We start from the raw sequence: 16,449 nt of genomic DNA, 5'->3' as shown, positions 1-16,449 counted from the left end.
TAAAAAGGGGAAAAGTCCAAAGGTCATCATGGCATGCCAATGTCCCTTTGGGGAGAGCCAGCCAGGCCTTAATGAGTCTTCTGGTTCCATAAGTCATTTCTGTACACCAATGCAATACCTTTCTCTCAAAGAGACAAGCAACAGTAGCCCTAGAGGATTTGTCATGTTTGGTTATTGCCTTCTTTTTCTCTCCTACTACACACACAAAAACATCCATCAACATACAAGTATGTTTTGTGACCAGGGGGTATGTTCAATGGTTCATATTTATGAATATTTTGTTCCCATGACTTATAAAAATAAGTGGAAAACATGTACTTTATAAGCTCCTGTTTGAAATTCAGCATCAATAATTGTGCTTGTCAAAGGTAAGTGAAAGATTAATGGATTTTGTTAAGATGAGTTTTCATTTGTTCAAGAAGAAATTGAAAATAAAAGAACTGCTTTCACCAGTTTTAGGTCTTGACCTTTATGGCTATTGTGTCCCCACCAAGGGAGGCTCTGTGCTATGGTCTTTCTGGTGCCCCTAGACCTATTTACCCAGGAGACTCCAGGGAGTGTGGATGGTCTGTGCCAGTTCAAACAATTGTGAGGTTTGAGCAGCTGAGAATATGAAAAGGAAATCCGATGAATAACCTGATACTACGCCCTGTAATTACAAGGGAGCAATGCATTGAAAGAAAGGATATTTGAGTGGTCTGTGTCCCAAGCCTAGGTGGAGAAGCACAAATGTCAGTAGTGGAGAGTATTAGACTGGAAGGTAAGGAAAGCCCTCAAATCAATCATTATATTATGCCTATGAATTTCACAGAAGTAGGCATCAGGTACTGTACTCCTGTCTTACTTTGGATTTTGGTGGAAATCCAGCTTCCTTGAAATAAAGTCATACTTCTCATGAAAAAGTTGGAAACCTGTTGATTTTATTTAATTAAAGAAGGTGCTTGAAGCTAGACCTGATGGTACATACCTGTTATCCCAGCACTTTGGAGACTGAAGGATACAGTGTTGAGACCAGTTGGCACTAGATATCAAGTTCCAGCCAAGCTTGACTAAATAGCAAGCCCTTGTCTGAAGAAGAAAAAAAAAACCAAATAGCACTAAAACAAAACTCTGATATATGATTACCAGATACCTCCGAGAACTTCATAGATATCATTTCTTTTTATTGGAGAGGAATAGGGATCCAGAGCATTGTGTATGCTAGGCAAACGATCTATCACTTGAACTATGCCTGCAGACATTTTTGTTTCCAATTTTGAGACAGGGTCTTGTTACCATTATTCACACTGGCTTCTAACTTGAGATCTTGCTTCCTCTGTCTCCCAAGTAGCTGGGATTGTAGTCACGTATCAGCAGGCCTAGTTATCATTTCTTTTAAAATCAGAACAAAACTATGTAGAGGAATAATTCTTCCTATTTTGTTAGTATAAACGTGAAGGACAAAAGATTAAGTGACACATACAAATCATTGCAGCTGGCTTTTGGGAGGCCCAAGGACTGCATTGTCTGAACATACTGACTCATATGTTGACACAACGAAAGCAAGGTCACCTCACTGAAATTTGCTTGAGTCAGAAGGCCAAGAGCACAAATGATGCTTTGTGCTTGGCATCATTTCTCAGATGAGAGTATGTTCAGAGTCTGAAGAAAGAGGATTTCAAAGGATGTGGAAATCATGCTATTGATGGAATGACCAGAGGAACTGTGGATGCTTAATTTCAGAAAACGGAAGTCAGTGTAGGCATTATAGTTGTATTCAGTATTTAAATGTTTTTAATACAGAAAATACAAGGTTCGTATCATTAAAAATAGTGTTCACAGTGGGGATTGTAAATAGTTCAGGAAATCTGGGTCAGTGTCAGGGTAGATAGAAAAATCCTGAGAGAAAAGCAAAATCACATGGAGGGATATACCAGAAAGATGCTGTGCGAATGAGGCTACATTTCACCATGAAAATCTGAGACAGCACTGAACAGATTAAATGAATCACATTGGCCAATTCTGCTTTGTAAAATCAAACTATCACTCTGTCATATTATTGTGAATTATAAAGGAAAATAATGAAAGGAAAGCAGGTAAAGAAATGAATAAAATGGGAAAAAATGATCAGGGTCTTCATCTAAGTGGGGACACTGGCAATGAAAAAGAGAAGATGATGAGATAAAGAAGGGAAAATAAATTTTAGACAGAATCAATAGGATTTTACTAAATGTGGTATAATGAGAAGAAGAGGGCTAGGAAGACTCCCAAATTGCAGGCATGAGAGACTAGGTGGATGGTGGTGTCTTTCTCCAAATATAAAATATAAGGAGGAGAGATTGAAGAAAAGGATGAGTATGGAATTGGGAACACGTAGGTTGGGGTATTTGTGGAATTTTCAATAGGTTCTTGAGAATGATGGTAATCCCAATAGATCATTGACAGTATGAATCTGGACCATGGGAGAGAAATTGGCCTAGGAGTCAAGGTTTGAAATAACATTACATAAATAAAATATAAATGAGATGTCACAGAGTAAGGATCATTCATTCTCATTTTAAGCAAAGAGAAAGGGACAAATTCCCCAATCCTCAAGAGCACTGATATTTACAGGTTGGATAAAGGAAGAGGCTACCATGAATGAGTCTGCAGAATAACTGAAGAAAGTGAAGAATGTATGGCAAGAAAGCTAAAATTAAACAAGTGAATATTCCCATTTCCCTCAATAGGAATATTTATACAAGAGATGGAGGTTGGAAACCATACCACTGTGACAGAGTTCATCATTCTGGGGTTAACAGGGGATCCTACACTTTGTGTCATCTTCTTTATGATATTTCTGGGAATATATGTTATTACTTTAATAGGCAATATCAGCATAACCACTTTAATAAGAAGCTGTTCCCAGCTCCACACCCCCATGTACCTATTCCTCAGTCATCTGGCTTTTGTGGACATTGGGTATTCAACATCGGTCACACCTATAATGCTTATAGGATTAATTGGACATGGAGTAGCTCTCCCTGTGGCTGGCTGTGAAGCCCAACTCTGTTCTGTTGTGATGTTTGGGACAGCTGAGTGCTTCCTGCTGGCTGCCATGGCCTATGATCGCTACGTGGCCATCTGTTCTCCCCTGCTCTACTCTGCACACATGTCCCCCAGGGTCTGCATCCTTTTAGTGGGTGCTTCCTTCTTGGGTGGCTGTGTGAATGCTTCGACATTTATGAGTTGTTTACTGAGTCTGTATTTCTGTGGACCAAATCATATAGATCACTTTTTCTGTGATTTCTCCCCTTTGTTAAAACTTGCCTGCTCAGATATCTCCATTATTGAAATTATTCCCTCCATCTCTTCTGGCTCCATTATTGTGCTCACGGTGTTTGTCATTGCTCTTTCTTACATCTACATTCTCACCACAATCCTGAAGATGCGTTCCACTGAGGGGCGACACAAGGCCTTCTCCACCTGCACCTCCCACCTCACTGCAGTCACTCTCTACTATGGAACTATTACCTTCATTTATGTGATGCCCAAGTCCAGCTACTCAACTAACCAGAACAGAGTGGTGTCTCTCTTCTACACAGTGGTGATTCCCATGTTGAACCCCCTCATTTATAGTCTAAGGAACAGAGATGTGAAGGAGGCCCTGAGGAAGGTGACTGTCAGAATGTATTCTTAGACTCTATTGTTAAATTTAAGAAATATGTAAAGATTTCATTTACCCATGTCACACTTAGTATTTGCTACATTCAGCTTAGCTGATTGCTTAAGCTAAAATTCTATTACTTTGTTCTATCTCACACCTTATTCACCTTTGCATCAGTTGAAAGATATCCTGAAATCAATAAAAATGATAATACTGAACTCTTGCAGATGTTGGGAATTTTATTTGGCAAACAATGATTGCACTTGCTATGTATCAGGCCCTATTCTAAATGCATAATATATCTTAACCAGTTTATTCCTCACAGCAACTTGATTAAGTGGTACCATTAATTTTTATTTTACCAACAAATTGTTTAGGTATAAATAGTAAAGAGATTACCCATCACACAGATCAGTGGATGTGAGATAAACATTTGAATCAAGAGAGCCAGGCTCTAAGACCTCATTGCTCCTGCATTTAATTTTCACAATAAATCAATCTATGGTTCTGTTATTATGAATTTTTCAATTTACTCATGAAAAACAATGGGTTTATAAATAGTTTGTCTGTGTAGATACAGATTTGAGTCCTCTATCTCTCTGTTCTGCAAACTTAACCTATCTCTCTGTCCCATCACAGTCTAGTGATGTTAGCACTATTGATGTAGAGGATTTGATCAAGAGTTTACAGTGTTAGTTGGTACATTGCATCAATCATTTTATGCTAAGATGGTCTTGGTTCTGCAGATACTGGAGCAAGGGTAAGGTTGGGAAAACTGGATTGATTTGACCCTGGATCACAGACATTCTAGCCATACTTAAATGCATATTAAAAGCAAAGAGACCGTTTGGCATAATGTAAACTTCATTGTTTGTAGAAATTTATAGGGGCATTTAAAATTTTAAGCATTGCAACTAATGTCTTCACAACAATCATACTTCCATAGATCAGAGTCTATAAAGAAATTAGAACTTGGGGCTAACCTGATTAAACAACATTATATGTACATGTGAGATACCATGGTGAAACTCATTTGAATAATTAATGTATGCTTAAAAATGAGGGAGATGAAGATAAACAACCTGTTTGGGGTGGGTACCAGAGGGGAGAGTGGGGAGAGAGTGAAAGGACAGGTTGAAGGAAGTTTGATGTATTTTGTATACTTACATGAAAATAAACAATAAAACCTGTTGAAATTGTTTTGATGGGGCGGGGATGAGTAAGAATGATGGTGGGAGAGAGTCTAATCACAGAACATTGTAGATACATATATAAATGTCATAATGAACCACTCCCCGACTTTGAGCGCATGATAAAAGCTTTAGCACACAAGGGAGGGGTGAGGATAGGTAAGACACCTAAAAAATAGTTAGCATTTGTTGCCCTTAACGCAGAGAAACTAAAGCAGATACCTTAAAAGCAACTGAGGCCAATAGGAAAAGGGGACCAGGAACTAGAGAAAAGGTTAGATCAAAAAGAATTAACCTAGAAGGTAACACACACGCACAGGAAATTAATGTGAGTCAACTCCCTGTATAGCTATCCTTATCTCAACCAGCAAAAACCCTTGTTCCTTCCTATTATGGCTTATACTCTCTCTACAACAAAATTAGAGATAAGGGCAAAATAGTTTCTGCTGGGTATTGAGGGGGTAGGGGGGAGAGGGAGGGGGTGGAGTGGGTGGTAAGGGAGGGGGGTGGGGGCAGGGGGGAGAAATGACCCAAGCCTTGTATGCACATATGAATAATAATAAAAAAAAGAAAATAAACTAATTTCACCCTGAAAAAAAAGAACCGCTCCCCTGCACAACTAATATATGCTAATAAAAATGTAAAAAAAGCAAAAGAAATTAGAACTTGTAAAAATTCTAGAAATTCTTTCACAGGTGGCACTGCACATTTTTCTTGTAGAAATGACTTACTTTCATTTACATCATCATCATTATGAAACTCAAAAGGGTGAGAAAAGATTTCCTGGAATATGGGAACTCCAAAGTAAATGCAGAGACCACTGTTGGTTACATTTGAAGGCAAAACTTAGAATCCATTTGTCCTTCCTCAGTGCAATGGGGTGAGAGATCTGAAGGTCTGGAGATATTTTAATAAGTTCTAACAAAATAGAGAATAGTCATAAGACATTATTAAGTAAAATGTAGAGTATAATATTTTTTCAGTGGAAATACAAAGACTGAAAGGTAACAAAGATAAACACACAAAAAGATGAAAGAATGGTATAGTGGGGACTTTCTTTTTTGAATTTCTCTTATTTTAATACTTTATTGACAATAAAGAAAAATTTAAAAATAAAATGTAATAATGCATAAGAAGGACTTGATACATATTGACACTCAAAACTATGTAGTTGTTTTTTCAGATGTCCTATCACAGATGTCTAAATTTACCCATTAAGTATTGAGAGAATATTCCCCTTCTCTTTTGTGGACTATAGAGCCATTGCCACATTGATAATCTCTGCAGTCTTGGAGAGACCCCTCTCTCTTCTGGCTAAACATCTTGTACATTAGACAGAAGCAGAACCCAAAGGAATACTTCCACAGTATAGTTGAAAATAGTTCAGTTTTACATGATGGTTTACTGAGCATTTCTAAATGCCAGGAATTATGCTGATACAAAAACAACTTAAAATTTGATCTTAGACTATGCTTATAAAAACTATTTGCTAATTTGTTTGGAAATAACTTGGTACTTACACTTGTGGCTACATGGTGAGGAGCAGTAGGCCCATAGGAAGGGCATTTTTTATTACCAGGAATGTAGAATATCACTTTCTGGAGGATAAAGCACTAAAATTTAGTCTTACAACTAAAGAACAAGGTAAGGGCAATGTAGAGGTAGTCCAGGTATAAGAAACATTATTAGAATTGGTACATCAGAATGTGGGGAATTACATTTATGAAACATTAAGAATAGGGTGAGAGGAGGAGAGATCGGGGAAGATAGTGGGTGTATTTATAACCAAAGTATATTATACACATGTATGAGAATGTCATAATGAAACCCATTATTCTGTGTAATTAATATGCAGTAATTTTAAAAAGCGAATTAAATTTCTTTAAAAAAGCAAATAGGGTAGGGAAGAGATATGTGGACAGATGTCAACTTGAAACAGTTTAGAAAAAGCTACAAATTCCACGTGGGAGTGTACTCCATCCAGACAGGGGTCTACTGAAAGGCTATCTGCAAGGAAGTAAAATGGTTAGGAGTGTTTTTAAGTAAAATGGTTAGGCGTATTTTTAAGGGTGACTGGTTAGGAGGCATTCTAATAGTCCAGAAGACAGAAGATAAATATTTGATCTGGTTTTATAGAAAAGTAGAAAATATAGAACATGTTTGAGAAAAGGAGACATTAGAGGGAAGGGCATAGCAGGATGGCTGCCATGGTCTTATAACATGACTTCTGTGAGTGGATGAGCTTACTGATTCCAGTCACTCTCAAGGTAGAATAGGAAAAAAAGGGACCAGATTACAGTATCTCCAAATTTATTATTATTCACCCTACAGATCCTGCCATTATAGTAGTAGTCACTGTGAGATTCAGGCCAGTTAAAGAAGTTCCTTATGTTTACATAGACAAGTCCTCTCCAATTTCCTCTATTTTCTGGCTCTGTATCCCTCTCTGTCATACTTCTTCACAATAACAACATTAAGAAGAGGGGAGCTTTATACCTTGGTCTCCTGAGGTCCTATTCCTGGTCTTTACCATTGATAAATATATGCAATTGTCTGGTAAACATTTAAGGTGCATCCTGACTCCATGAGATATTAGAACTTAATTTATGTGAACTGCACATTCCTGGACATAAAGACTAACCTCCCCATGGACACTTTGGACCCATATCTCAGAGATCAGAGTGTTTCAAGGGTCCTCTGCCATTAGCTGAGCTTTGATCATTGATAATTCATGCAAGTCAATGAGAAGTGACAAGAATTAATTTTCCATAAAAGCATACCTACTCTTTATCAGGCAATAGAAACCCCATGGATTTCTTTTTTTTTTAATTTTTAAAATTTTTTTATTTTTTAAAATTTTATTTTATTCATATGTGCATACATTGTTTGGGTCATTTCTTCCCCCTTCCCCCCACCCCCTCCCTTCCCCCCCACCCTCCCTTACCCCCCCTTACCCCTCGCTACCCGGCAGAAACTATTCTGCCCTTATCTCTACTTTTGTTGAAGAGAGAGTATAAGCAATAATAGGAAGGACCAAGGGTTTTTGCTACTTGAGGTAAGAACAGCTATACAGGGAGTTGACATGCACTACTTACTATTTTCAGTATTTATAATGTTGATTTATTCTCTAATGTCTATTTCACTGAAACATAAATTCCATGATAATTCTTTTATTTATTCACATACCTTCTGTATTTACTCAGTTTCCAGAATACAATAAGTGCTAAATGAATATTTAAATGGAATGGCTTGATAAATGATTAAACCATAACCACCTGCAAAGCAACTTAAAGGCCTTTGTCAAATATTCCCAACAGAATTAGAAGTCACAAAGATAGAAAATCATTGGTGTTTGAAGCCTCTTCCTTACCTCCATTCTGAATTATTCATAAACAAGCCAAAAGAGAGATATTTATTTTTATTTTTTGAGGAGGCTCCATACAGTTTCCATTTTGGCTGCACCAATTACATTCATCATTAATGCCAGTGTCTATGCTTCAATGTGTTCGCTCTCCATAGGATGCTAGATAGGATCAGTGATAGGTCCTGACTTCTAATAGTTTAGACATATGGTCCTGGAAGAACACCCAAGCACAATTCTCATATTATCCTCTAATGTCACTGGAGTCCATCAATTCCAGATCTTTCTCCCCAATCCTAGGCTGTCTCCAAAGTCACAAAATTTCTCCCCATCCTGTATCATGCTACAGAATCAGAGATAACTTTCTCAGTGATAAAATTGACGTGAGGTTTTGGTCAACAGTGATAATGGAGGAAAAGTGAAGTTCCGAACATCTGCAAACTGGAAACCTCTAAATAGGAAAGAGCTAGACAGACATCCTTAGGGAGGGAGAACCCTGAGTGCCTCATTCTTTGTAGTATCTCTGCTATTTGGTCTTTTTGGAAAAAGCAGACCTTCTTCTGACTTCTCACTTCCTGCTCAAAACAGACTGTTAAAACTGTCCTTTTATTTTAACTTGATATCCCCTATTTATGTCTGACTCTTTTTCCAGATTCTAGTTTTATCTGGAATCAGCCTTCTTTAAGCCTTACCTGTTGACAAACCTGTCAGCCCAGCTGCTTCCATTTACCTGAAAAGTACCTTACTTTCTATCCCGGAAACAGGTCTTGCCTTTAAAGGGATTACTTAGGGTCAACAGTTTCCAGATAGTCCTCCTGGGTCAAAATTGACAGGTTTACTTCCTTCCACATTTGGGGGGAGGCTGCTATCTGGAACACAAGGATGGGGACTATCAATGCCCTCAGTTCACACTTTCTGAGTTGAAGATGCCCCATTCATCATCATGAACTGGATTCAGGTTTGTGGTTTTTATTTTAAAAATGTAAATTTCTAAGTACAGCATGACATTCTCTGACTTTCAAAATGTTTGCACAATTGTTTTAACAAATTAAAATTAAAATTCTATTTTCTGATTACTCATCACAAACTTTTGACCTCTGATTAGAAAGAGTGACACAAGGTTCTTACCTTCAATCACGTAGCCCTACCCTATAGCTGTGCAAGTAAATCCAGCCTCAATTTTCCTCAATCATTCCTTCCCTGGCTCTGGAAGACATATGAGCCCCACATACTGACCTAAAGAAAGATCAAGACAGGGCTTGTCTCACCTGTGGAAGAAAAGCACCATACACCATTCACCAATTGGGATTTAGGTGGGCCCCAAACACCATTTAAAAATTGTGACATCTCTTCCTGACTCCTTCAGGGTCACTTGCCAGCCACATCCCTCTTCTGACTTCACATAACCTTATCTCCAGAAATACAAACAAACTGAGTTTCAGGTAGGTGATCTATCAACCCAAATCCCTGTCTTAAAGTGCATGAGTCAAAACATTTGGACATATGCTGCATAGCATGAACTACAGAAGATGTACCATGAGTCAAAGGCTAGGAGGAATATGGGGTAGGCAATTCAGGATGCATCACAAATGTTTACCAATCGGAAGGTTCCAGCCATCTTCAAAAGGGCAATATCATAGTCTATTGATTTCTGCAGATGTGAGTGCATGACAATGGTTTCAGAGGTGAAAGTTTCCTCTGTTACCTCTGTCTGTCTCAAATCATATTATCCAGCAGCAACATTGATGATGTTTCTATAAAGAAGATTTCAAAGTAAAATTGGGGATTTCAATGAACCTCTGAGTACAGTTGTAAATGTTGACAAATGGGCATCTTCAAAATGACATGTATAGATAATGTGGGGTGTGAGGCTGCTGAACAAAGAGAGAATGATTCCAATGCTATTAGATAAGATGCAGAGATTCCCAGATTCAGTGCAGGAGTAGTAAGGCATGGAGCCAGTGGTACAATAAATTGAACATTTGCAATATTATTTATAATCATCTGCAGGTGCACATACATTGTAATCCAAGTCCATAAAAGCTGCAAAGACTTTATTTAGCTATCCTATGAGGTTGGCCCAGTTATAATATTAGTAATGATTTGCGAATAGAAATGATTTATGATTTACAGTAAGTATGTTGCTACAAAGTCAAAGATCTTATATGGAGTGTATTTTATGAAGGACAGCCGTTACTCTGATGTCCCAAACAACACACATACTGAGGGATTTGGGACTGATAACCACAGTTTAGGATCTTCTCCTTACCTTTTTCATGTTTGCAATTTAGAGATCTCATATGACAAGAGAAGGATATCATCTTCCCAGGTCAATGGTGTTTTTTTAAAGAAACTTGGTAGGATGCATTGTGATGTATTAAGAGCTTTGGGACCCTTCATTTCTAGAAGTGTTGCTTTTATTCAAAATTGTGAAAGGCATCATTTATCTTAATAAGCTACACTTACTCTTGTCTGTGTTTGATACCTAACCTATACATAGCATCCTTCTAGCCTACCACCTGCCATATTGCAGTGACGTTATAACTATTATTTATTTTTTAAAAAACAGGGTCTCACTATGTTGCCCAGACTGGTCTCAAACTACTGAACTCCTGAAAACCTCCTGCCTCAGATTTTTAACCTATAGCTGTAACTATAGGTACGCACCACTGTATCTGGCTAACTCTTAAAATGCCAACTTTCTGGGGATAGGAATCATGTCTTAGTAATTTTTGTCTCTTAGGCACCCACTAGCATATAGCACCATGTAAGCATATAAGGAATACTTGCAGACTTGAAAGAGGACAAATATAGGAACAGGATCTTGATCATAATATCACAAGTACCAAGACCACTGAAAATAATGGAAAGTTTTGAGTTACACAAGAAAGCAGATAAAGGCTGGAAGTTGTTAGGTTAAGGCTTGGAGAAGCAGGACCAATACAAGGAAGACATGAGAGGCTAATTTACATTTTACTGACCTTCCTTTGTTTTCTTTATTCACTTCTAAAGATATTTAATGAACTGGATAATTTTTTCACTGAAATTCATGAAAGCCAGAAATTTTTCATAAAAACCTATTTGTTATTTTTTCCTCACTTAGGTGTTAGTCATTGTTAACTTCAGTCATTTTGAGTAAGTGAAATATTTTACTTCTGCAATGAATGTATATTTTTTGCTAGTTAAGTACCATCTGACAGTATCATCAAGCTCTGTCATGCAAACAGGATGTTCCCCATGTTTTAATAATTGCTGTTGAGTCTAAGGGAGAGGAGGAGTGAGCTGATCTTCATCTATGAGTTTGTTATTCCTCTTTCCCTACCTGTTTGCAATGCAGTGAGCAGTCATGATCACCCCACATGCAGAGATGATAACTCTTGTACAGATGTGCTTGTACCTTTGCTTCAGAGGCCTTAAGTGGGTTCACATTAATGCTATGGGATCCCTCAAAATCTGATGACTAAGCATATTCTTAAAAACACACCCAGATATCTTACTCATAATTACCATGACATATGAACTGTGGAAAGGATCACCCATACTGCAGCCCAGAAAGAAGAACAGTGCTGGAACTAGAATATTCCTAGCCTTGAGCCTCAAGAGATTGTCAGTTTGAGATAATTGATCATAATGGTTTTAGTAGAGTTGGCAGTTAGAAGTGTTGGTATTTATTTATTTATTTTTATAACAATATTTACCCAGATCTGTGGCTCTAACAATATGACCAATTATCTGTGAATGAAGAAAAAAGAGTAGAAAATTTAACAGAGTTCAGTTGAAGTTGTTTTGGGAAAAGGCATGGTGAGGGATAAGGAATGTTTCAGTGCAGGATAATGGGTAGAACTGGGGTCATCATGCTAAGTGAACTAATGAGCCAAGCTAAGAAAGACAGGCACCACCTTCTTTCTTTTTTCAAATTTTATTTTATCATTTTTTACATTTACTCGCATGTATACATTGTTTAGGCCACCTTTACTCTCCCTCTTTTTCTCCGATTTTGTTGAAGAGAAAACAAAGAACTAATAAGAAAGACATAGCATTTTTGCTAGTTTGAGATAAAGATAGTCATAAAGAGAGATTCCTAGCGTTGCTTCCATGCACAAGTGCATTGCAACTCACATTGGTTCATCTCTACCTGACCTCTTCACTACTTCTTAGCCCCCTTCCCATAGTGGTCTCAGCCAGTTTAAGATTACTATATTTTCTCCTCTACAGTGAGCACATCAACCACATTCAAGTTTTAGGTTTCCTTCCCTTTCCCTATTCCTCCTGTGCACATTCTCCCCTTAGTGTGTGACCCATGTCCAATAATATTACTGCATTTGTTTTAGGTCTATAATTTGTTTTAGGCATCTGAGGGAGCCTGGCTAACTTTGATTAAAATGATGTTCACCAGTTCCATCCATTTACTTGCAAATGACAAAATTTCATTCTTCTTTGTGGTGGAATAAAATTCCGTTGTGTATAAATACCACAATTTTCTTAACCCATTCATTGGTAGTGGGGGCATCTTGGCTATTTCCATAGCTTGGCTATTGTGAATAGTGCTGCAATAAACATGAATGTGCAGGTGCCTTGAGTTGCATTCCATCAGGTAGATCCCTAGGAGTGGTATTGCTAGATCATATGGCAAATCTATGTTTAGTTTTTAAAGAGGCCTCCATATTGTTTTCCAAAGTGATTGTACTAGCTTACATTCCCACCAGCAGCGTATGAGGGTTCCTTTTCCCCACATCCTCACCAACATTTGTTGTTGACCATCTGCTTTCTTGCATATGCAGAAACTAAATCGAGCAATTTGTACACATGCATGAAAATGTCATAATGAAGCCCATTTAAAAATAAACTTTAAAAACCTGGAACGGGGTAAGAAAGAGTAATAGAAGGGAGAATATAATCAAAATACATTACATGTATGTATGTAAATATCACAATTAAACCTCTCTTTAACAATTAATACATACTATAAAAACGAGGTAGACTTTCCACTGTCAAAGTTAAGGGCCTGTGGGATAGAGCTCCACTTTCTTATTAGGCATGCATCCTCTTTTTATTCTGAGTTCTCTCCCCCTTGATAGGATCTTCCCAGCACTCTGTACTCTCTTATGAATTCTGTCACATGCCATCATTTCTATTTCTGCTTTTCAACCCAATTAGACTGTGGGCTCCTCAAATATAGGAACTTAATTTTAAGAATACTTATATATGCACTATGTATCACACTTCCTGATGCACAGAGTTGCTCAGATAATTTGGTGGTGATGCCATAGTCTACCTTAGAGTACAGTTGTGTGCAAAACTTCTCTGCTCCACCCCAGAGGCTGAGTCTGAGAGCACAGTCTCTGGTGTCTGCCACACAGTCAGATATTAATGAATCTTTCCAACTGGGGTTAGAAAGCTACAAGTCATTCAAGGGACGTAGAGTTAAGATAATGTCCTGATTCACATAGCAGTGTTATGATAGGAGGCTGCCAGGTAATAGAAGAATGAACTCCTTTCTCTTTATCAAAAACACTTTATCTCTGAAAAAGTCGAATTTACTTATTTCCCTCAATGGTTTCTTTTTTTACTCAATAGCTATGAAATTAGTAACTATTAAAGATACTTACCGCTAGATATTTTAAAGATGACACATCCCATGTCCCTCCTTGGGCCATTCTTTTCTACATATATTTTAGCCAGGCTTATATGGCCTTGCCTCATGATCACTTCTTTGTCAAGCTGATTTATCCAATAGTTATTCTATAGATTGGAGATCACCTAAGTTGTGACATCTTCCTTGACTTCTTCAAATGGGTGAAGGTCCCTTCCCTGAGGAGTGTGACACTCTTCCGCCTCTCCCAAAGTTCTTGCTATGATGTGCTGTGGCAGTGAATTGTTCCTTCATCACTGGACTATTGAATCCTTTGAGTAAAAAGCTTATGTCTTGTGCATCTCTGTATTTCTAAGGTCTGGCAAAATTCCCAGCATATGGATGGAACATGGAACAGTTGAATGGATGGTTAAGTAGTTTTTCTTGAGCATAGCTACTTATAGTTATATGTTAAAACATACAAACTTCTTTTTTGTAACTTCTTATTTAATCTCTACTCCATGCCTATGAATCAAACTCTGTTATTTGCCCATTATTCATGAGAAAATTAAGAATCAAAGAGATGTATAACTTAATATAGAAGAGCATGAATTTAACTACTAGTTTTTGGTTCTGAATCCAGGGTGCTATTGAATCAAAGCCTTATTTTCTAGCTGCTTCTGCTGAATAAACTGTAAATACTTCAGACACAAATTTTACTAGTTCCTTTACTTACAAAAGCAAAGAGAGACAACACAGTGGTTCTCTGAGATGTCACAAGTCTGAACACAGAGAAGTCTGTCAAGAACTATTTTAAGATTATGATAATCAAGGAAAAGCACAATTTATATTATGTTACAGTGAAACTTCTTTGTATTTCCCAGCAAGATAATTTTTCAAAAGATTACAAATGCTTCCAAGCCTATGCCATTTCTAGAATTTGCTTCATGAATGGAGATGGTACTGTGTAATGTGTCCAAATAAGTGAACAATCCCAGATCACTTAATAAAACTAGGTGAAAAAACTTTTCACTCCGTTTCATATGTTGACTACAAGGGAAAGTCCAAACTAGCTTCTTGAAAGCAATTGGATTTCCAAGATAGATTTGCTTCTTCTAGTTTCTCATGGAATATGGACTGGAACTGTGATTCCATTGTCAGAAAAGGTGATCCCATCAGGCAAAAGCAGTTATAGAATTCATTTGGAACTTACTTTTGGGGAGAGAAAGAGTTGTAGATTTGTTTTTTTTCTTTACTATGTGTCTTTTTCTTTACTACTACCATTCCTACAAGTAAAATTAGCTAGTTCCTACTTATGCCTTTCTGAGACTTAAGTTTACCCCTAAAACTTTTGAGCAACTAAGGAGGAAAAAAAGAGAAACCAGCAATAAACCAATTTAAAACAAGTTTATTCCTTAACTAAGACTTGAGCTATTCAACCATGTTTCTGAATGTGGTCTTTTGCAAATATCTTTTGCAAGATGTAGAGAATCAACCACAGAAGCAGAGGCTTTATTGAGCAGCATTAACAAATCCCATTATATCTACATCAAATAGTTGCTTCTCCCAGGCTGTTTCTGGCTAGCAAAGTGGTTTTTGCCTAAGATTTTCATTTGCAAACATTACTTTCCTCTTTGTAGAGGATATAGCTTTTTAAAAGAAAATTGGATATCAAAGCTGTCTTTGTTTGTAAAAACCCATCCACAAATACATTACAAACATTTTTTCTCTTATTTTTCTAGTATAACTATATGGTTATTATTTTTATGTTAGAGAAGGAGAGGAGAGGAAAGATAAATGAGTATCACACTCAGGAAATCATAATGCTACACAGTAAATTAGGGTACTGCCCATTGGGGTATTTTTTAATATGCATTCTTCCTCCATTTTTGTGTTTATAGAAGGGAAATACTAAATTTTCACTTACACACATGGTAAATGTATAGGCACAGAAAAATGGCTATGGTTAATTTTTGGTTGGGTTTTTGGCACATGATTAGTATACAAGATATGCAAATTAATTGGTCAACGCTATCTCTAATCAAAGTTTTTTCTTATCAACTTTCTAGAAATTATATGCTCAAAACAGCAAATGTCAAACTAAAAACCCCTAACTTCCTTGTGCAACTTTTCCTTTCATACAAAATAAATCTATGAAATATAACACAAAAATGGTAAATGAAAAATGGTAAATTTTAAAACCTAAATTTTGTGAGTACTGTGTATTAAGTAAACACTTATAGAAAGAATGAAAATCAAGCCATCAATAGAGTCTTTATTCACAAATATGTTAATGCTGAAGTCAAACATTTTGTGTTATTAAGAGGTCTGTAGTCTATCAGTATCTAAGCCATTATCAAAGTCTCAGTCTTTCTTTGACAACAAGTTCTCTTAAAGTTCATTTGAAATCACTTTCCATATTAAGCTCATTAGGAATATAATTCTCTTGGCTCCAGATTTCACTATATTCTTTCTAAATTTTGGGTGGTACTAATATCAAGAGTATAGGAAGAAGGAGCATGCTCCTGGAATGTGCCAGGGTTACATTTAAAGTGGACTCAGAGACTCATTTAAAGCACAGAGTCTTGTTAAGCTTTTGACCTACTGTTGGCTTATACTGTCCTAAGATGATGGATTTGAATCTAAAAAATGGAGCATTTCCCCTCCTCATGTAAAAAAGGGACTTTTTTTGGTTGTCATG

At 37.0% G+C, this 16,449-nt stretch overlaps 1 protein-coding gene across 1 annotated transcript; it reads left to right on the top strand.

Annotated features, from left to right (window-relative positions):
• Positions 1–2,719: 2,719 nt before the first annotated feature.
• LOC109680803 (olfactory receptor 5P1) lies at positions 2,720–3,658 on the top strand. The gene has a single exon (XM_020155487.2). It carries the CDS (start codon positions 2,726–2,728, stop codon positions 3,656–3,658), a length of 933 nt encoding a protein of 310 aa, XP_020011076.2. The 5' UTR covers positions 2,720–2,725.
• Positions 3,659–16,449: the final 12,791 nt, after the last annotated feature.

Source organism: Castor canadensis, chromosome 1 (genome assembly GCF_047511655.1).
Source record: "Castor canadensis chromosome 1, mCasCan1.hap1v2, whole genome shotgun sequence".
Classification (NCBI taxonomy): Eukaryota; Metazoa; Chordata; class Mammalia; order Rodentia; family Castoridae; genus Castor; species Castor canadensis.
The sequence above is the reverse complement of the archived record's forward strand: the minus strand, read 5'-3'. Positions and strand labels throughout refer to the sequence as shown.

Excerpts from the sequence above, each read along its gene's own strand:
- LOC109680803 (XM_020155487.2), top strand. The coding sequence starts at position 2,726 with ATGGAGGTTGGAAACCATACCACTGTGACAGAGTTCATCATTCTGGGG.